We start from the raw sequence: 23,834 nt of genomic DNA, 5'->3' as shown, positions 1-23,834 counted from the left end.
CAGGACTCATGGATAGACTCTGGTGATCAGGGGGACCAACAAGTGGTTAATGACCCACAGGTGTATGGGGTGAAAACTTCTCCAACAGAAGACTCTGCGGCATTTAATGCCTTAATTGAAAGGGCGGCTACAAACCATAAGGTGGAAATGCATGCCGACCCTGTGGAAGTTGACTTTTTGTTTGATACTTTCTCTGCATCAGAAAAAACTGTGAATACACTTCCAATGCTCTAGGGGGTTCTCAAGCATGCCACAGACATTTTCAAGGAACCTACCAGAGCAAGAGTGGTAAACCCACGAATAGAAAAGAAATACAGGCCGGCACCTGGGGACCCTACTTATATATGGGGCCAGTTGCCTCTAGACTCTTTGGTGGTCTCAAATGCCCGCAACAGGGCGAATTCACAGACAACGGGTGAAGCTCCTCCCCCGGACAAAGAGTCGAAAGTGCTGGAGGCAGCGGGCAAAAGGGTGGCAGCGCAGGCAGCCAACATCTGGCGCATATCTAACACACAAGCCCTGTTGGCCAGATATGATAGGGCACACTATGACACCTTAGAGCAGCTATTACAACACCTTCCAGACAAGTTTAAAGAAGGAGCTGAGATGCTGATACAGGAGGGCAAGCTCATTTCTAACGCTGCAATTAAATGTGCGCTCGATGTTGCAGATACAGCAGCAAGAGCGGTAAACACTAGTGTGATGTTGAGGCGTCAGGCATGGCTCCGCATCTCAGGGTTCAAGCCTGAGATACAGACAACTATCCTCAACCAGCCCGTTAATCCAGACAGACTGTTTGGCCCAGAGGTTGATGCCACCCTCGAGAAAATCAAGAAAGACACTGAGACGGCTAAGTCCATGGGTGCACTTCAGTCTCAGCAGTACAGGGGGAACACTTTTCGTCGCTCAAGTACACGAGCTGTTACCAGAGGACACTTGGCACAGCAGACGCATTTCAATAGAGGAGGCGCACAGGCCTCGTACCCCAAACAGGGTAGAGGAGGTTACAGAGGAAACAGCGCCAAGGGCAGAGGCAGAGGCAACAACAACTCCCGTTCTTCTGCTACCAACAAACAGTGACTCCCTGTCACTGCCCCCCGACCATCCAACACCTGTCGGGGGGGAGACTCCAACAGTTCCTGCCAGTCTGGAAGTCCATCACCACGGACAGGTGGGTAAGGAAACTTATCCATTTCGGGTATTGTTTGGAGTTAACGTCCACTCCACCCAACATCCCCCCAAGACAACGTCCTATGTCAGCAGAGCACTTGCACTTATTGCAGCAGGAGGTTCTGGTGATGCTGCAAAAAGGAGCAATAGAGCTCGTGCCGGTGGAGGAAGAAGGCACAGGGGTTTATTCCCTGAACTTCTTAATCCCAAAAAAGGACGGCTCACTCAGACCCATTCTGGACCTACGCCCTCTCAACCTATACATACTCTCAGAACACTTCCACATGTTAACACTACAACAGGTTCTTCCATTGTTGAACCAGGGGGACTTCCTCACAACCTTGAACCTCAAGGATGCTTATTTTCACATACCACTCCACCCATCCCACAGGAAGTACCTCAGGTTCACCATACAAAACAGGCATTACCAGTTCAGGGTCCTACCCTTCGGAGTGACCACTGCCCCCCGAGTGTTCACAAAGTGTCTGGCGACTGTAGCGGCGCACCTCAGAAGACAAAACATACATGTCTACCCTTACCTAGACGACTGGCTTGTTCAAGCAAAGTCAGCCCAGCAGTGCGCCGCACACATGTCCCACACCATTCACCTCCTTCACAGTCTGGGGTTCTCGTTAAACTATCCAAAGTCGCACCTTCAGCCAGCCCATGTGCGACAGTATCTGGGCGCGACGATAAATACGCTGACTGCTACAGCTCAGCCGAACCCAGTGAGGATCGACAGCATCCAGTCGCTCATTCAGAGGTTCAGACCGCAACACTCCCTACCAGCGAGGGTGTTCATGCAGTTGATAGGCATGATGGCCTCCTGCATCTTCATAGTCCCGCACGCGAGACTGCATATGCGTCCGCTCCAAGAATGCTTGGCGCATCAGTGGAATTAGGCTCATGGACAGTTGAAAGACCTAGTGTTGGTGACCGGTCGGGCATACAACTCTCTGCATTGGTGGAATCCACACAACCTTTGCAAGGGCCGACCGTTCCAGGAGCCTGTGCCACAGATTATCCTGACGTTGGACGCATCTCTCCAGGGTTGGGGAGCTCATGTGCTCCACTACACGGTGCAGGGACTATGGACGACACAGCAAAAGAAGATGCACATCAATTATCTAGAGTTGATGGCAATCTTCATGGCACTCAAGTCCTTCAAGGTACATCTATGCAACAAAGTCATGTTGATCCGGACGGACAACATGACAGCCATGTACTACATCCAGAAGCAGGGAGGTACGCACTCTCCACAGCTGTCTCATCTGGCTCAGAGCATGTGGAAGTGGGCCATTCAGAGGAACATCTTCCTCATAGCGGAACACCTCCCGGGCACGGACAATCAGATGGCGGATCTGCTCAGCAGGTACAGCCACCAAATGCACGAGTGGGAGATACATCCAGCAGTACTCCGCCCGTACTTTCAGCAGTGGGGTCATCCAGAGATAGACCTGTTTGCCACAAGGGAAAACGCAAAATGCCAAAGCTTTGCCGCCAGGTTCCCTCACCCACAATCGCAGGGCAATGCGATATGGATGAACTGGTCAGGCAGATTTGCGTACGCTTTTCCCCCAGCACCTCTCATTCCGCTGGTGGCAAGAAAGCTAAAGCAACACTCGATGACGCTCATCCTGGTTGCTCCAACGTGGGCACGCCAACCATGGTACACCACGTTTCTAGAACTCTCCGTGGTACATCTCACACCCAGGCTCTTAACGCAGAACCATGGCGACATTCAGCATCCAGATCCGCAACAGCTCAATCTGGCGATCTGGCTCCTGAAGTCTTAGAGTTTGGCTACCTTAACTTGCCTCCAGAATGCATGGACATCATCAGGGAGGCAAGGAAGCCCACTACTAGAGCTTGCTATGCTGCAAAATGGAAGCGTTTTGTCATTTACTGTACAGAACATCACATCAACCCGCTAGATGCATCCTTTCCTAACATCATCTGTTACTTGTTACATCTTTACAAATGCAATCTAGCTTACGCTTCCATTCGGATACACTTATCCGCCATAGTGGCTTATCTCCAGAACAGGCAGCATCTCTCTGTTTTCAGAGTGCCTGCCATTAAAGCCTTCCTGGAGGGACTGAAACGAGTCATTCCTCCCAGAACCCCACCAGCTCCTGTGTGGAATTTCAATGTGGTTCTCACTAGACTGATGGGCCCACCTTTTGAGCCTCTACATTCATGTGAGATTCAGTTCTTAACATGGAAAGTGGCTTTTCTCATTGCTATTACATCTCTCAGACGTGTTAGTGAGCTACAGGCGCTCACAATATAAGAGCCATTTATACAAATTCATTCAAACAGGGTAGTGCTCCGCACTAACCCCAAGTTCCTTCCAAAGGTGGTGTCACAGTTTCATGTCAATCAAACTATCGAACTGCCCGCATTCTTTCCAAACCCAGAAACAGTAGCGGAAAGAATGCTCCATACGTTGGACGTCAAAAGGGCATTAATGTACTACATTGACAGAACACAACAATTTAGAAAGACACAGCAACTTTTTGTTGCCTTCTCAGCCCAGCACAAAGGCAACCCAATTTCCAAAGCAGGAATAGCCAGGTGGATCGTTAAATGTATTCAGATTTGTTATCAGAAAGCTAAACGTACTTGAACGGTCCCCCCCCCAAAGCACACTCCACACTCAAGTTGGGAGCCTCCATGGCTTTCCTGGGGAACATTCCTTTGGAAGACATTTGCAGAGCAGCCACGTGGTCAACACCACACACGTTTACCAAACATTACTGTGTGGATGTGCATTCCAAGCAGCAGGCAGCTGTAGGACAGGCTGTTCTCAAAACTCTGTTTCAGACTTCTGCAGCTGGCACGGGCGGCCGCCGTTAATGGAGGGACTGCTGTGTATTCTATGCAATAGATATGAATTTAGCAGCCCACATGCCTCGAACTGAATATGCTACTTACCAGTATGCATCTGTTCTTGGCATGTAGGGCTGCTAACATTCATATCGCCCACCCTCCTCCCCGGTGCCCGTAGCAGCTGCAGATTTTTCTTGCATTCAATCATTAGCATGGACATCATTTACACTATTTCACTCCATCTCTTACACAATGGCTAAAAACAATTTGGGGATGGAGTCGATGCCCATGCGCACTGTAGTCCAGGGGAGGAGCCACCTATCTCGTGATACTTCGAAGACTCTTCCAGGACAACAATGTGCAATCATCCGGACCCAACACTAGGCGGCGATCTATGCAATAGATATGAATGTTAGCAGCCCTACATGCCAAGAACAGATGCATACTGGTAAGTAGCATATTCAATATATCTTTTTGAAAACATTTATTGGTTCTTTTAATTTGTAAAACATTAAAAACGCGTAGAAAAAAGGGGGAAAAATGGAAAGATGGGAGGGATGGGGTGCAAATATCCAGGGCAATCGCAATATCAATAAATATCCGGCAATAAAATGCAAGCACATAATGTGACCGAGACACATTGGTACATTGAGCAATGCAATACCATGTTACAATATTAACAATTTGTCATTCTATTGTAACCATTTTTTTTACAAATCAACAATGTGCTTCTTGATATCACAACACCGAATTGCTCAAATACAAACATTGCATGATGCATTCCTCTATAAAGGTTCGCACCATAGGTGCTTACTTGACACAAGCCAATCCATCTAAGCGGCTGCAGTGTTTAAAGTGTGTACTGGGGTGTACATGGTTAAAAAATAATTTCACAAAAGGATCTCATCGGTTGTAGTTATTTCAAGTCACTATAACTCTCACCCCACCATGCACAGTGTTGTTGCTCACTTTTATCAATGATGTCACAGAGCATGTCATTAATTTTGTAATATGTGCGGTCATAAGCTGGCCATAGCGAGGTTGCGAGTTATAGATATCTAAAATTATAATAATTGTTGAATTTCCTAGATTTTTTTTTGTAAAGTTGAACACGTTACTTTTAAACTGACATTTTCACCTAACTTTGTCACATTAAGCTTTGTGTTTTTTGAGGGTATTTTTGGGAATGTTTTTTTTAAGCTAAGTAAGAGTATTACCATACCTAACTATAATGTCAATTTAACCTTTGTTTTTTAGTTCATTTCTCGAATTTATTTTTTAATGTAAAGTAATATTTTATTACCGTATGTATGGCCAGCCTCCGCCACACTTGACTGCGGCCAGGCCTTGCACCCAACCCCACTTGGGCTGCTAACCACCCCGCAGTGATGAAGAAATAGGCATTAAGGTTCAATTTTAACTGGTTTTCTGTTGTTTTTTGCACTGAGGTTGGTCCTGATGAGAACCCTAAGAATAAAGTGGGTTTGAAACGGATAGACCGTGGAACTACCAAACATTTGCTTTGAGTAATTGTTTAAAAATGTGTTATTTGTTGTATCTTAGTAAATGAGATTGTACAATCAAATCTAGAAATTTGTAAATATTGTATAGGATACAAAAGAAATTGTGATTTACAGCAATATTGTTTGGTATAAGATTAACAAGTATGAATGCTTAATGTTTTTCTTTTGCGAGTGTGGTTGATGTGGATGTTGAACAAGTGGTGTGGCGAGAGTGATGAGAATTGTTGAATGTTAGTGTAATTCATTTATCTATCTCTTTTTGCGTGTAGTGTTTATATGAAGTGTCTATCACATGTATAAAATTGTTTTTGTAAATGATAAATCTTAAAAATTTGGGATATTCAAATAAAAGCTGCTAAAGAGCTTAAAGATGGTCTGATGGTATGTCCACGCGTCTTTTGCTATTCTGAGCAAAATATGGTCTGAGAATAGGTTTTCTAACCCTCTAGAAAAAGTGCTGGCTTATTGCCAACTTACCAACTAGAGACAGGAAACCCGGTAGACTGTAGACCACAACCCACCCTCGCCTTACATGAGTAGGGTGCGTTCTGGGTAAAAATCAGTCTTGTAAAAATCAGTCTTGTGATACTCACAGGTGTGTTTTTAATTTGTTTCAAACCTCTTTTTATTATTAATAGGCACATTCAAGAATCCACTAGGAATATATTTAAATGATTTTATTTTCCTTTTCTAGTGCATATGAGTACATTTGTAACTATAAAAATTAACAAATAAGTGGCAATGAAAGTGATTAAAAAACGAAATATTAAAGAATTGCAACTTTGTAACAGTGATGATGTTTGAGAATTTCCTTGCAACGAGAAAATGGAATCAAGCCGTTGCTTTCCAACCCTTCCCATTTTTGCACCCAGAGCAGCCTGTATGAGTTTCTAAGGTGACCTCTCACTTGCATAACTTATCTTAAACAAAAACCTTGGTGTTCCCAATTAGGAAGGTCGTTCGCTGCCTGTCTCTGTTCCTTGTAAGTTGTTGAGTCGCCAACCAGCAAAAAAAAGCTAAACTGGATCTGAAGATCCTCTCTGTGGCCTTCTCGAGAGAGAGGTTTACCACTCTACTTTGCCTGCATCGAATCTCCCAGGAAATGAAGATATACTTGTCTGTACCCAGCTTAAACAAATGCTTCTGATTATCCTGAGATGGGCATGCCTTGCAATGAATGAAAGCAAATAAAACTAACATATTAGTCTTGTTGCTTCTTTGTGCAGTTAGATAATGTAAAGCATGTTAAAACATACATGTTTAGATAATTCATGCGCTATCGAACTATAATAAAGCAAGTGTTATCCGGTATACATGTACAAATAATACTATAAAATATGAGTTTATTACTGAGAAATGTGATCTGAAAAGAATATATAGAAAATATGACATGCAGTGGGGATAGATAAGCAGACAATGCAGAAACAATATCAACTTAATCTAGCAAAAAACAACAAAATATGTTGCTGTAATGAAAGACCAGGCATTGTAAACTCCTTGATTAGGGATTTGTGATGAATATTGGTTTTGGTCTATAGTCTGCTCATTTTGGAATATTGTTAAAACCCGGAGTTAACCATTATTTTCATGATATTCTTAGTACATATGGTTTATATTAGATTAGCACACAATAAAAATTCTCATATTCCAGGGTTGATAGATGTATGTGGAATATGGGGGTTCAAGGCAGATTCCGTTTTGTTTACCAATCGACAGTAAGTGCTATTCTGGCACGTCAGATGTATTTGAAATACCACTTCACTACTTTAAGTATAACTTAAGGAAAAGGATGGAAAATGTGTCCATTTTCCTTTTGACCCATTGGCAAAAGTCACTTGTGGTGCCCAAGACAATCTACAAGGTATGACCCCCTTAGGAAAGAGGGTGTTTCACATCACTTTCAGACAGGAGTTATCTTTTGGCAATAACATTGTCTGTGTACTGTAATGTCTCAAGATGTAGAGTACTAAAACTCCACTGGGGCAACGGAGCTCTGTATGTGGGTTGCTCAATATGGTTATATGGGGGGAGGAGGGGTGAATTGCCTTGCATGATCTACAGCAGTAGGTTGAATTATTGTGAGAAATCTTTGGGAGTTTGTTCAAAGGGGCTGGAGTGAAGCGTTGTAAGAATTCTTCCCTGCAGAGGATTCCAAGAAGCCAGGTAATAGGAAGTGTTTGCTGGTGAATAGTAAACCTGTGAGATCTAGAGGTTGAGCCTGTCCTTTAAGGCTTTATCTGTGACAATCATGTGAATTGTGCTTTGGGTGGAAATTACTTCTGTTTTGACCTGCAGTTGTGGTGTCCTCTTGTTCCGGTGATGACCTTGGTAGTTCTGTTATGAATTTACTGCAATGTACTTATCTTTGCTTGTGCTGCATGTCACTTATTGTATGCTTCCTATTGTGTTGCTGGCAATGGTTGCCAGATGCTATTTTAAACAGAGTGCTTGATTATGGTGATGTTATTTGAATAACGTGCTTTATTATGGTTACCTTGAGGTAGTAAAGGGGATGTTTTGTGATGGTTTTGTGCTTCCATTGTTATTACAAATATGTTTCACATCTGTCGGCCTGCACTGCTGTCATTTGTGGATAATGTTCACTTGTGCCTGAAAGGGTTGAAGCTGAAATCCTGGGTGATTGCCATTCTCTTACCCTTCACATCTCCATAATGGAAATTCTTTGCCATTAGCCATCCTGAAGGATTTCAGCGATTTCAGGAACATCTATTGCTAGTTGCAGTGACATCATCACAGTTTATTTTCAGAAATCTCTCCCAGCCACTTGTTGGAGAGAGCTACATGAAGGTCCTTAAGAACGATCTTCTTGCACCAGGCATTTTTAATAACCTACAATATGTTTACCAGTTTATCAAGACTAAAAAACTAGTGGAACAGTCGTGTGATGATAGGTGAGCACATACATTGAAGATATTTGGAACATTGAGAAAAGCACATGTGGGCACTCCAGGTTCAAAGTCTCCACATATTGATAAGAGCATGCACTCTGTTTCATGCTGTGCAGCAGGTTTCTCAGCAAGAGGGAAAATAAGGGTTTAAGAATGCAAAAGTGTGCCTGAATTCCAATGAAAAGAGAGTTTTGTGTCCTGTTTCCTTTCCCACGTCCATTATTAATCCAAAACAATTGTAAGGAAAACATATGGATCCCTGGATGTAGCAAATAGATTTGTGTCAAATCCAATTTTATGAGCATGCAATAGAATGTATACCAACCCGTCCTTCTTTGTATAGTATCAAAGTATACATGTGTGCTTTATTTACTGTAATAGTTTTTCTACTGTGGAAGATATATCGGTGGTGTTATGATCTTTGAAGAAGTCTACATAATTGGTTGCTTGTTTTTCAACAGCACTGAACTCAAATGCAAAATGAAATTTGGAATCTATCTGCCTCCGAAAGCTGAGAACTCAAGGTGTCCAGTGTTCTACTGGCTCTCAGGTGGGTGCAATAATTTCAAGTTTTTCAACCTCTGAAGTTTTTTGTCACTAACAAACATTTTCACTATATGAAAATCTAGTGTCTTCTAACATGTAGTACAAGCCGTTCAGTGTACATCTTTTTGAGTCCTCTTCTGCTGCAGAATGACAAGGCGTCCCACGGCTATAAATGCTGCAGCCTATACGAGATGCCTCTCTATAGCCTCCTCCAGCTGGACGAGCAGGCATGCTTTTGGCTGTCCACAAAATGAAAGATGGGTTGTGGTTCTCCACATAACAGAGGGCAGTGAATGCCAACATTGTACAGAAAGTGCAGACATTCATTGTATCTAATCTGCAGACCATTTCAGAGAACATCACTGAAGTAACTAAAATTGGTCACTACAAGGAGATTGTTGTCACTATATTGCCTTTGTTATGATGTACAGTATATATAAAAGTCTATTGTAACATATAATGCAGACGATTTTCTCAGTATTTAAGCTCTTCAGTTGATACCGCAAATGGAATTATGATGGAAAACCTTACACTTAAGCATGTCCTGTTTTTTTACAAAAGTTGAACGTCCTGTTTTTTTACAAAAGTTGAACCGTCTGTTGTGTCTATCCAGTAAATATAGATGCATAGGCCTGATGGTATAGGTATAGGTATAGATAGGTGAAAATTGACTGGTGAGATGTTTATTTTCAATATTTCCAAACCATCAACATCTCCATGATCTTTCACAAGCTATTGTATTAGATTTGACAGAATCATGTTTCCATATGTAAATGTTTATAAAAAATATACATTCTTATTTACATAGTGGTGGAAGTGAATGATTTGTTTTTCACAGTCTAAGTGTAGTTTTGGGTGAAACAAGCAAGGCTGCAAGACGATATACCTTATTTAGGTTAGCTGCCACAGCTGAATTCAATACATAATTACATCTAACTTAAGTTATATTTCCTAAGCTAGAGGTAAGTCCTTATGGCTAAAAATAATTTTACTGTAGATAAAGAGCAAGAATGAACCATAGCTGTTAAATTGATTCCTCTACCTGAGAAGATGAGTAGGCCCTCTGTTGAAGTCTTAATGTCTGCAGTAAGTAGACCCAGGACATGTTGCAAAGAAGGCTCTTTTTGTTTTTGTTGGAAGACGCATGATTTCATAGCAGTATGTTTTTCCTTTTATTTCAGGGAGCTGTAATTTATTTAGGATGCCATCTGTATTATACATGTTTAACCAGAAGTGTCAATGGGGATTTGAATACAGGAGAAGTAAATAGCACTGAACCTTTCTCAGGTCATTTTGCTGTAAAATGAGATGTCTGGTGTGAGACATATTTTAGCACTGGCTAGAAAGATATGTGGAAACCTTAATAAACACACTTGTAGTAAGATTCAAAGTGTATCTTTATAATCAACAGCAGCGAGAAACCAAGTGCCATTCTGGACTTGCTCCAAATGCAGAAGTTTTCACGAGGTTTTATAAGTTAAAATACATGTTGCATAATGATACACAGCCATTGAGAACCCATTGCTCGGTGAAAGATCACAGGTTTCCAAGCATTTAACCGGTCATTAATCGGAATCAAACATTTTGCAATACATGGGTAATGACATTTGAAATGAGCAAATAACGCATAGCAACAGTTTTTCATGTACACTTGTGACTTTTATCACTTCTCAAGACCTTGGGATTACCGGAAAGGTACAGCAAGTTCAGCTGCAGGCCTATGTATACTCTGCAGGCTTCCTATTGTGTGTCACAAAATGGAACCCGAATGAAAATATATTTCACACGGTCAAGTTGCAAAGAATGCTGTTTAGGTTTTTACTCCGAACACGTGGCTTGTTTTTCCTTTCATTTCAGGGATCTCTAATGTATTTAGGATGTCATATGTCGTATACATATTTAGCCAGAGGTGTTATTGGAATTTGAATACCTAAAAAGTAAATCCCACTGAAAATGTCACACGTCCTTTTGCTCTAAAAGAAAAGGGTTGATGTGAGAAATATTTGAGCATTATCTGTGTCCTAGCCAGAGCTCTCCTGAGAAGTTCAGGACAGTCCTTTACAGCAGTTTGTAATAAATCGAGATTATCATTGCTGTACATCCATAGAGGAAGTGCACAGGGATTCCCTAGCCCCACAGACTTAAATCTTTGCGAAGAACTTGAACCAAGATTGTAAGTTAACCAATCAGCCTCCTGAAAATGTATTTCAAGGGATTTTGAGATTCATCCACTGTGTGAAATATCATCGCCTGCAAGAGCTCTTTTTCTCCTGAAAACTATTGTGTGGAGATGCGTAGTTGAAATCTGAATATATGTATAACCTTTATGGCATTCCTCATAACTGGAGTGCAGGAATATAGAGCGACCGGGCCAGATGAGCACAGTAAACTAGCGTAAACTGAGTTCCTTTCTTTGGGGGCATATTCCGTTCATTCTGTTTGAGTTACAGAAAACAGTGATAATGGCTCATCTTCTTGAAGATGGACTAGTGCAATGCCCTCTATTTAGGTACCTCCAAACACTTGATAAAAAAACTACAGTCCCCACAGAACGCGGTAGCAAGAACGCTACTGAAGGTCCCCAATTTCAAACCAATCTCATTTAATGTATGGCCTTCATTGGTTGCCGATGGAGAAGAGTATCTTCTTCAAGGCTCTGTGTTTAATCCACAATGCCCCATACAGAGCCGGTCCGTCCTTTTTTCAGGATCGGTTCTCCTGGTACATTCCCAGCAGGAACCTCAGCTCGAGCTCCACATGAATGGTCATGATCCTACGAATTAGCAGAGCAAAATGGGGCTGCGGAACGCTCATGTACAGTGGTGGGAAGCTATGAAATCCCCTGCCTCTTGCACTTCGCTCACAATCCATCTTGCAGCAATTCAGGAAACAGTTGAAGACCTGGTATTTTCACAGTAAGGCACTGAGTGATGCCAAAGGTATTCCCTTAGGCTGTTGGCCGTCCTGGTTTTGATCCGTCTAGCACGAAGACACCTTCCGGTATTGCGCGCTTTATAAAATTATTTCATTAATTCATTCATATCTCCAGCTTTTTCCCCAAAGGAACAGTGTCACTTCGGACCTCTACTACATATTGTTTTACATTACCAACATACAGGTTCTCTTTAATCTTCCTTTTATAATGTTCTGTTTACAGCCAGACCTTTATATGGCCTCTGTTGTACTCATGAATGATGGTTATGCAAAGTTAATTAGGCAACAGTTTCACTGAAGCCTGGAAGCTCCTTATGTATCTTCTCTCTTTGAAACCGTCTACAAAGCACAACTAGTAGTTTGATAAAAGGATAACATTTTATTTATTAACATGCGGATGTACAAGACTGTCTTGGACAGCTCCAGTTTGATGCATGCATCTTTTCTGTTTGTCTCTACAACCTTCCCCATCAGGCTTCTCCACGTAGTCTGTTAAACACCAATTACAAGATGCTTCCTGCTCAGCCCATTCAGCAAAAAACATAAGGCGAATTTGTCAAGTGAATCTTTGATCATCTCCACTTCTTTGATTTGGATTCAATCGGATATTCAGCCTTAAGCTGTAGCTGTTGCCAGATTAAATGGTTTCTTCAGTATGATGTACACCAACAAAGGTTCACTGTCCCCACACTCCATTTGTCAACATCTAAATATATGAAGCAATTTATTGCAGCCTTTAAACTCTTATCAGCAGTTAAAATCTTTTTGAATGGCTTAAAAGATTTATTTTATCCATTACAAGAGCGACAGCAGTTTGACACCTAAATGTTTTTCTTCATCCATTGACACTGTCACACCACCTTTTGGTTGCTATCCGTGGCCCTATCTGGATAGAGCTCTCCAAATATCTCCTTCCCTAGTGGTCCACCCTGCTAAATTCCTATCTCAAATAAGTGATTTTACCAAACAGTGTAATTATCGGTCAAATCTCTCTTCTCCTGAAAAAAAAAACTATTCATCAGTGGATCTCAAAAGACCTTACAACTTTTGCCCGTTCTGCCTTCCCTCTTTAGGGCAGGTAATAAAAAGCTGCATAGCTTCCCAAATGTCATCTGCCATCCATGCTTAAAACCTCTAGACCCCTTTAATTGAGGCTTCAGACAGGGGTATAGCAAAGAGACTGCAAATCTGCAAATTGTTGACCACTCACTTTGCATCCTTGACTCTGGAAAGTCTTGTACACTTTTCCTCCTTGATCTCCCAGCTGCCTTTCATTCAGTCAACCACCACACCATGAACAGCACCCTGAGGGATCTTATGAGCATTGAGGGGATAGTTCTGAACTGGTTCACCTCTCATCTACTGAACCATTCACAAGAAGTGGAAAGTAAGAGCTCCATCTCCTACCAACTCACCTTACAGCAAGGGATCTCTCAAGGCTCGATCCTCTTTTCATCCCTGTTTAACCTTTATTTCGAACTCCTACAAGAGATCCTTAGTAGCACTGAGATTTTCTTCTACATGTATGTAAACAATACCCAGATCATAATGTAAAGCAGAAATCGTCCAAAACTGGTTGGTAGAATACATTTCCAAATTTAATAAAATACTTGCATTTCATTAATAAAATATTAACTGTATATGGAAAATCTATAACATTCTGTAGAGAGAATGACTGCAGGTCACTGGAAAATCCTTTAAATATAGAAATGTCTAATTTTGTCACTAGACAAGCTTACTGACAAATATATATTGAGGGAACAACTTGTGGATTTTGTAATACATAAAAGATGAGCATTTCAGGACTTAAAACAAGTTCCATTGTCTTCATTTACATGTTTTGTGTTTTCCTGAATGAATCTGCATATATATATATATATATATCTTGTTGGCTGCCTATGAAGGAATTCGGCATACTATTTTTCTATGCTGTGGAATATTTTCTTTAGTTCCTGCAGTGGTAGCTTATCTTAGCCAGTCCTGAAGTCAATTAATATTTGTCACAATATTTCAAAGGCCTGTGTTAAAATAAAAACTTACTGCTTAGTGACAGACTTTATAGCTTGAATTTGATATTTCGCAGCTCGAGATAATTTACAGATTTCATGGCTACTAATTCTAGAGTAGTTCAAATCAAAAGAAACTTTATTGGGTATGTGTAAAACAATCATAAAAGTGTACATATATAAAAAGCTGATTGATTACACATGGATGATATCAAATTGTAAAAGACAATACAAGGCAACACTTGATATCCTACATGGAACCAAAGTTGATCTTGTCTAAAAATACTTAAAATATTTTAAAAGGAGAGCCGGAGAAACTATACACGTGGCCAATATCTACGGCCCCAATACCGACGACCGGGCCTTCTGGGACAGGGTAGGAGCACAACGACACACCCTTCCACTAGGCGAGCTCCTGGTGGTCGCAGGAGACATGAACCAGGTCCTAGACCCAGCCATTGACAAGCACCCGCACAGACAGAGCCATGCGTCACACAAGGGCAACATCCTGAAAAACCTCTGCTCCAAACTCAACCTCAAGGACCCGTGGCGCCTCCAAAACCCGGACGCCAGAGAATACACTTTCTACTCGAACCCACACCACTCCTACAGTAGAATAGACCACATCCTTATATCAGACACACACACCCATCTCATAGACCACACGGAAATCGGCCCCCGGAGCATCTCAGATCACTCGCACATAAACCTAACCCTATCAGGGAAACACAATGAGAAGCCAACTCGCAGATGGCGTCTTGACGACAATCTGCTTACTGACACATCAACTAGGGCGGAGATTGAAACAGCGATAAGAGTACCTGGCGATTAACGACACCCCCGAGACAGACAGAGACCTACTATGGGATGCCTTAAAGGCCACCATCAGAGGGACAGTCATGAGCATCAAAGGGAGGCTTAACAAAGACCGGAACAAAAAAATTGCCAAACTGGAAAAAGAGATCAAAAACCTAGAGAACGGTCACATAGCTAACCTTGAGGATAGGAACACCCTCACAAACCTAACTAAACGCAAATACGAACTAAACAAAATCCTGAGTGAAAGGGCAGGCACTTGGTTAAATAAATACAAAGCTATCAACCTGTGCACAGCAAACAAAGCAGGGAAAAATTTAGCATCCTACCTCAAGGGGAAACAGAAACAACATTCGATAGAGGCCATCAAAGACAGGAATAATAAATCCCAGACTGCAAACAAGGAGATCCTGGAGGTCTTCAGAGACTTCTACGAGAAACTCTACACTAGGGATGAAACCCTGCGGGAGGATGGGGGCAAAGAACTCCTAGCACGCATATCCACACCAACGCTATCAGACAAGGAACGAGACATCCTTGACCTAAACATAACAGAGGAAGAAATAGAGAGAGCCACAGCGAGTCTCAAAGATAACAAGGCTCCAGGACCAGACGGCTTCACGGCCGGCTTCTACAAGCAGTACCTACACATTCTCAGACCCACAATGAAGGAGGTCTTCACAAAGTGTGTCCAGCAAGGACGCATGACACCGTCCATGGCGGAAGCCAACATAATAGTAATTCCGAAGGAAGGTAAAGACACAAACGGAGCAAAGAACCTCAGACCAATCTCACTTATTAACGTAGACTGCAAAATATACGCCAAGATACTAGCAACCAGACTCAACGCTTTCCTACCCAAGCTCATACATTGCTCACAAGTAGGATACCTTAGGAACAGAATGTCCCATGACAACACAAGGCTGCTATGCCACATAATAAATCACTCCTCCAAGAGCAGCAACGCAGCGGTCATGATAGCCCTAGACGCTGAGAAAGCATTTGACAGAGTGTCCTGGCCCTTCCTGGACCAGTGCATGCTGAAATTCGGGTTTGGACCCAACTATAGGAAGATGGTGCTGGCCCTCTACAATGACCCCAAAGCACGAGTTGTAGTAAACGGGGGGACATCACAACTACTCCATCTCGGTCGGGGGACCAGACAAGGGTGCCCACTCTCGCCAGCCCTGTTCCTGCTAGCGATAGAACCTCTCCTAAACATGATCCGAGCCAATACAGACATAGCGGGGATACCAGTAGAGGGAGAAACTTTCAAGCTAGCGGCTTACGCAGACGATGTGCTAATAATCACTGAGGACCCAGAAAAATCAATCAAGGCACTGATGGGAACGATAGAACAATATGCCCAGGTCTCGGGATATAAATGAAACAGGGACAAATCCGAGTGCAAGCCTCTGAACGTTCACACCACTAAGATGGTTCTAGGCTTGTCCGGCCTGACATGGCAACAGAAACCCATCAAATACCTAGGCCTCCTCTTCGAGAGAGACCTTAGATCTACACTAGAACACAACGAACAAGCCATACTACACAAAATAAAGGAAAGGGTGGAGGGCTGGTCCCCCAAATTCACCACGTGGTGGGGGAGAGTGGAAACGATTAAAATGATGCTCACACCAATGGTGAATTACATGCTGAACATGCTACCATTGATAAATACAGAAGACTTCCACAAGAGACTAGACAAAATGCTGAATACCTTTCTGTGGAGGGGGGAAAAGCCCAGAATAAGCCTAAAAAAAGCTCAGACTGACAAAAGACCTAGGCGGCCTGAATATAACTAACTTCAGAACATTCCAAAAAGCGTGCATAGCAAGACAGGGACTATACTGGCTCACCCCGAGCTCGGAATATACACCGCCGTGGCTAACACTGGAGCGAGGACTACTGAAAGGAATGAACCCTATCGCCCTACTTACAGCTACCCGACACCCAGCAATCCAAGAAAACCCCATCCTAAGCAGCACAAAGACAGCTCTCCTAAGTATTGACAAACTAATGGGGACAAGCATAAAGAAAACCCAGTTAGAATCCATATGACACAACCCCACAATAAAATACAGGGATAAGACTCTGAACATGCACTCATGGTACAAGCATGGCATCACAACGGCCAGTGACCTACTGAAACAAGGCACAAACGTAACCTTTGACACACTCAAGGAAGAACACGACCTAGAGAGCATAGAATTGTACAACTTCCTGAAGATTAAGGTAGCAATAAGGAAGGCAAACCTGAACGGACTAACACCATCTCTCATAAAATATGCTACTAACCTCAACAAACTAGGACACCAAGTCACATACCTCTACAGGGCCCTATGCCCAAAATCCACCAAACTTAACGATAAAGTCAACACCTACTGGGGCACACTAGTGGGTAGAGCGATGAGTGAGAAGGAGAGGGCTGAGCTATGGAGGTCCACATCCAGGAAAAAGGTTACTGCAACTTTAAACCAGACTAAATTCTGGCTCACACATAAGGCATACTGGACCCCCGCCCGCTTGTCATCCATGGGTATCCGCGACAGTGATTCCTGCTGGAATTGCAACAAAGAAAAGGGAGACCTTGCACACCTACTCTTCCACTGCTCCAAAGTCAGAATTTTCTGGAACACAATAGAAACACTAATAAACGAGATCACAGGGGACACCATGCAACTAGACTTCCACAGCCTGGCACTGGGTTTCACATCCCCCTCAATAACAAACAAAGAAGACCGCGACCTCATCGATCTTCTGCTGACAGCAGCAGTCAAAACAGTTCTGTACAACTGGAAAGACACAGGGAAAGCCACGCCTAAAGCATGGCTCAACTGGGTCACTTTCCTACGAGGGACGGACACCATCACAGCGAAACATTCACCCAAAACACACAGGCAGTCAAGTATGTGGGAATCCCTAGACAATTACCTCTCGTCGCACAAACCACCATAGGTAGCACTGCCAGACACCAACTAGCAACAGCCGAGCAGCAGACCTCCGGATTGTGCACACACCAGAAACCCGCACTGCTCCTTTTTCTCTCTCCTCTCTCTATCTCTTCCGCATGCGGCAGGGGTGTGGGACCGAGTATGACAATCAATGCAACATGGGGACGGAGGACTTAACGATAAGCCGCACTCTAACGACTGGAAATCGGACTTACTCCAATAAGACTGGAAGCTGGAAACGAACCAGTCCACCGCCCCCCCACCACGGGCGTTTTTCTTTTTCTTTTTTTCTTCTTTCTCTTTCCTCTTCCCCTTTCTCTTCCCCCACCCATGTATATGTTATGCTCCATGTAAATATATATATTTTCTACAATAAAAAATTACAGAAAGTAAAAGGGGTGCAGTCTCCATTTAAAATCCTTGTAGGGTTATCACAGTGTTTGTGCAACAATATCTTTGCGTATATTAATTGCATTTGTAATACAAAGTGCTACATTAAAACAAACCCCAGCATCATTTAGTTCGGACACATTTTTTGTGGCAGTAATATACGATCCATTGCCGTACGCAAGCAAAAGTGGTTTTAGGTAATAACTTCTAAAACCAGAATAAAACCCACAGAACAGCATAAAGTGCGCAGTGCTTTGCTTACTCTGCTCATCACATGGGCAATGGTTCTAATCCAAAGTTTTCATATTAGGGAAGGCAACTAGATGGTTGGCAATTCCCAGTCTAAATCTAACTAGTACAAAATGGTACGTAAGATTAGGAATACAAGTTAAATAATCTTGATAGCTCTCTGTTAAAGTAAGTGTTAGGTAAAACTTAACAGTTGATTTCCTTATCTCACAATCCAGCCGGACTTCCCTCTTATGATTTATAAAGGTTTCTTTGATATACAACTTGCTAATTGATATTGCCTATAGAGGGTTAGTCCAGAGTGACATCTTGAATAATTTACTGTACACAGAATAATATAGCTTAACCAGGGTATCACCAGTACATTGTCCAGGGTGTAAAGCAGTCTAAAATAATTGACTAGGTAAAACTGGTTTCATGTTTGGACCGTATGGAACGCCGGAGCAGCAAGGGACGATGCGCAACGATGCCTGGGAGGTACTGAATCCCTACTTCTCTATGAATGATTTCAGAAGAAGCTGAGGTGGAAAAACCAAGTAGGCATTTGAGGAAGCCATTTTCCTCCATCTGGAGCGTTTTTTTACTATTGTGGTAGGCCCACATTCATTCCCCACATGTTGCAGTGGATAAAACCCTTGCCCTATAAATTGCTGCCATCTCCTTTACCAGCTTAGAACCCAGCTTGGTTGAAAATATAACAATTCCATGGGTGCTTCTGTTCATTTTGCTCCTAACATTAGTGATTTCATGGGACAATGACCTGTTACCTGAAAAAGTAATTCCCAGGTAGCAGAAGGTATTGACAGTTGCCACCGGCGACTTGTCCATAAAAAGTGTTCTACATTATTTGTCCCTTGACCCACAAACCATGATATAAGTTTTGCTTTTATTAATAATCCATTTTCTAGCAGCAATAAAATCCCCAAAGGTATTCATTAAAGGTTGCAGCCCCACTGGAGTCCTGGCCAGCAGGACAGCATCATCTGCGTACAAGAGCACTGGTGTGGGGTGCCCAGCCACTTGTGGGGCATCTGCATACACCGTTTGTAGGGTCTGGTCTACCCCATTTATAAACAAAGAGAATAGCAATGAGTCCAGCAATGAAATTGGCCTGTAATTCTTGGATCTGATTTATTACCCTTCTTAAAAATGGGGACTATAGTAGACTTACCCCATGTCGTTATCATTGCAGCCACGTTAAAAACTCTAGTTAAGATTGGTGCCCATAAATCAACACGTTCTTGAAACATCTACTGGGACCCCATCTGGACCTGGGGCCTTGCAAGCCCCCTTTGCTTTCCTTCAAGGCCCATAACACTTCTTGTAATATAATTTCCAGAGGTAAGGGGGACCCATATCCACTGTTCCTTGTTTTGAATGGTCACCATTTCACCATTAGAGAGCTAAAAAATCCAGTGAAATGAGCAACCGGGGCATCACAGGTGACGTGATAACAGTTCGGGGAAGGAATCATACTTTACGAAAGGGGAATTAACAGTATCCCAAAATAACTTGCTATCTCCTGATTCTGCAGCTCGTGACAATTTGGACCATGCTACATCCTGGAGTTCTTTTTTCCTAGCTGAGAGTACCTCTTTATATTTAAATCTGAGGGATTTATTCAGCAAATTATCTCTAGGTCATTTGCAAACAGCCAATTTTAAATCCCTGGAGGCAATGGTACATGCGTAGTCGAACCAACCATTAGATTTAGCAGGACCTTTTTTATCCCGGTGAGTCAGAAGAGCATCTATTCTAGTGGTGATGCCAATAAAATGATAAAGTATCTGATTGGAAGTAACCACATCTTATAAACAACGTATAATATCATTTTAGCCCTTAAAGCAAATATCAGGAGTAGTTCTGTCAATAATAATTTGGTGTTTAATGCTTTTTCAGATTAGTAGCACTATTATTTTATAATAAATCCTATAATGTACGTTGTTTAGTTAAAAAAGAAATGTTATATATTCTCCATTTTAGTGTAATTTTAATTCGACTGTTAAATTGTGGATTAAGCTACAATTTCTTTGAAAATATTTACTTTTAAACTCATAACTTCTTTGTATATATTGAACTGGAAGAGCACTGGATATTAAAGGATGATTGGGAAGGACAATGATTAAAAGCACGAGCAGAAAGATGTATGGACTTCTGGTGGGTTAAAAAAATAAAGTAACTCTACAGTATCAGTAACATAGGGTTTAAAAAGATTCCCTACATCAGTGGTTCCTAAGCTGTGGTCTGGGAATGTCTAGGGGGATCCGTAAAGCCTACTCCATGGGTCCACAACTGCTTAGAAAATGAAATAATAACAAATCAATAGTGTATATAAATAAATGTTAAAACATTCTGTAAATGTGAATTTGAAGTTTGAGACTTAAACATTAAGTTAGTGTCCTCGGATTGTTTTGTGCATGCAGAGCATATGCTTCAAAAAGAATATAGTATGGATGATGGGTGGCCTTAATTGAATTTAGAAAAGCTCTAACCTTTTCAAAATTACTGTTTTTTTTTTTTTAAATAGCTGTTTTTGAATGGAGTAAAAATATATAAATATGTATATATTCAATGTTTTATATAGCGCGAACAAGGCCCTTTCGGGTGGCAGACCACTTTGCAATATTAACAAAGGTGGTTGATGCACCAGAAAGGTATATACATAAAAGTACATAACTAAAATTGAAGTAGTTACATAAGCAAGAAAATGAAGACAGGAGCACTTAGTCTTTCGTAAATACTGATATGAGTGGAGCCCGACCGGCGTCAGGGTTATGAAATCGAAAACAGCTCTGATCTCATTTCTGTATGTATTTGATGAACACTTGTATCTGTATTTTTAGTGTATTGTTTTGAAGTTCAAATCATTAAAAATTCTTACGCCAGGGTCCCTGGCTTGCATTGATGACTCATTGAGGGTCCCGAGGTTTCAGTAATCAATAAGTGGGACTCCAGAAATCAAAAGGTTAAAAACCTCTGCCCTACGAAATTATCTGCAATCTACGCTATAGAATGTATTTTCTAGATATTGTAACCCGATACGTTTGAGTGTCTTCAATGGAATATAACACTGTTTTTTGATCTACAGGATTAACATGCACAGAACAAAATTTCATAACAAAAGGAGGTTATCACCAAGCAGCAGCTGATCATGGCATCATAGTCGTAGCACCCGATACCAGCCCACGTAAGTCCAGCGCTTAAAGACGATTGGTTGATGTTGAAGGTGTTGTGCTTAATATTTTTTAGAAACATTGCTTACTAATTGTGTAGGACTAATCGTCTATGCCCCATGGAAGCCTGTTAAATATACTAAGAAAATAAAAAGAATTTCACAGCTACTTTATTTAAATTATTTTAAAGCATAGTGTTAATGTCCGGATCAATCTAAACTTTTTGAAGCTACAAATAGTGCAGGAATCCTCAAGACTCTAAGGAAAGTGCTATTTAGCAGTACGTTAAAAACAATATAACAGGCGCAATTAATAGTGCACATTGCAACAGGACTTTTAAATAGATTCACTCAAAGGAACTTGTCCCCACTTATCTATTTATGCATTCTTGACTAGTGAGCGACAGTTCTGTGATTTCTTAAGTACGTAAAATCTATTGTTTACTAATACTATTTAAATGTCAGAGGAACCACGCATCGAAATCTCAGTAGTGTTATACTCCACAGCCCATATTATGTAGAATAACTTACTCCTTATGCTTGCTTTGGGCAAACGTAAATGTGTGAAAGAATTCTTAGATACTATGTGAATCGTAATTGGAGGCATATGCTACCTTAGTACTTGATTTAACGTACCTTATTCTCCTAAAGGGTACTAAATTGTGGCCAACCGGTGTTTGCTCCAGCAAGCGCTACAAAGTAATCTGTAATCCATTAATAAGCCTCTCTCATCCACAATTAGTAAAATTAAAGCATCCTCCATTCATAAAGCTATCATGAGGATGTATGTTTTTTTCTGCTAGAAAAAAAACTTAACTGTAACTTTCAATTGCTGGATGCAAACCTAGTGGTAATCATTAATAACAGGGCTACAAATGACACCAAAGCCTTGCTCAAAGATTGATTAACAGAACAAGGAGAGTATTGGGCTTTCTTAGTTTTGAAGCTGTGGTAAACTATAGCACATTTCAGATGTGCCAGGCCAATTGCAAGATGTAATCCTTTTTTGTTGTTGTTTGTTTTTGTTTTGTTTAATGCACTAAGTAAATTACCAAATATTATGAAATACATTATTGAGATTTGTAATTGGAGGGGTGTCTTCCCATTTCCATCGTGGTAGGGAGTTATCCATGCCCTTAACAGGGAATTAATCTGTGGCGAATGTGTGCCTTCTAAAGTAAGAGACTGTAATCTCGCATATAGAGGCTCACCTACATTTCGCCCATGGGGTGGGGCAGTCATATTGCCGTATGTCATATTACAAGCATATGTTAATGTATTGTGAATATTAAACACGCGTTTACACTCCTAATTAATGTGTGTATCTAATTTCAATTCAGGTACACAAATACATTTGTGAATCTGGCACAAAATTCCTGTTTTTAGATTCTGATTAAGGTCTGTAACCTTGGTAGTGGTCTCATTTTCCATAACTTTTAGTACTAAAGTAGTGTTATTCAGAATGCGTATAATGCTGGGTATTTTGTGTGCTCTATAAAATGTCTTACCGTTTCATGTTGTCTACGTGGTCTTATCTCCTGTTCAACTTGGAAAAGTGTACTTATTTTTCTCCAAAACAAATAAGAACTGTGGGCATTGATGGTGAAAGTAACTGCAATGAGACAGTGGCTCTTAGACAATCCTAGTGTCAATGTCTTATTTAGATTCGGCTTTTTCCAACTGCTCGGTTCCATGGAAGAGAGCAAAACACAACAAAGAAAATAGAGCAATGCCCTCAAATCTGGCTCCTGTATTTTTTGAGGTTACTTTGCATAACTCTGGTCTAATACAAATTACTATTGCACACAATTATGTTGGCAATGTTGGGGTCGTAATTGTATGTGGGGAAAGGAGAAAACTCCACTGTAGCTTAAAGTGACTACTGCTGCAGCCTACAGAATACATACATACAGACATTTCTATTGCCTTTTGGCCTAATATGACTGTAGCCAGTGAGATAACATTTGGTCTGATGGGCAGGTCATTTCATTTTATTTTTATAACTATTGCCAACAATGTAGGGTCGAGCGAGAAAGACAAATTACAATAATGAATTCTATACTGCATTTGCTGCAGAGCTCATATCATGGTTATCACAGCAGGATGCCGGTCATCACAGCACGACCGGCTTCCTCCTCGAGTATTTACTCGATTCAGCCTTATCCCGCTATAAGCGATGGCTGTACATTTATTTTCATTGAATCTCTGGACTGGCTAACAGCACATACCGACCATTGATTTCGGGACACCGCTCCCAAACCTCGGATAGGATTAACTAAACCTTAAATTGCACCTTTGAGTGCATTTACCCGCTCTAACGATTGACATGTATT

The 23,834-nt window shown here is 41.5% G+C and overlaps 1 protein-coding gene across 2 annotated transcripts in view; it reads left to right on the top strand.

Annotated features, from left to right (window-relative positions):
- The window catches only part of ESD (esterase D), a 108,235-nt gene that overhangs the window by 32,818 nt on the left and 51,583 nt on the right, over positions 1-23,834 (top strand). For both annotated transcript variants that reach the window (XM_078656023.1, XM_078656025.1), the window contains exons 3-4: positions 8,896-8,984; positions 21,418-21,516. In XM_078656023.1, the coding sequence (XP_078512149.1) occupies positions 8,896-8,984; positions 21,418-21,516 (188 nt within the window). The remainder of the gene's footprint in view (positions 1-8,895; positions 8,985-21,417; positions 21,517-23,834) is intronic.

The sequence above is a fragment of the Lissotriton helveticus genome, chromosome 8 (genome assembly GCF_964261635.1).
Source record: "Lissotriton helveticus chromosome 8, aLisHel1.1, whole genome shotgun sequence".
NCBI lineage: Eukaryota > Metazoa > Chordata > Amphibia > Caudata > Salamandridae > Lissotriton > Lissotriton helveticus.
The sequence above is the reverse complement of the archived record's forward strand: the minus strand, read 5'-3'. Positions and strand labels throughout refer to the sequence as shown.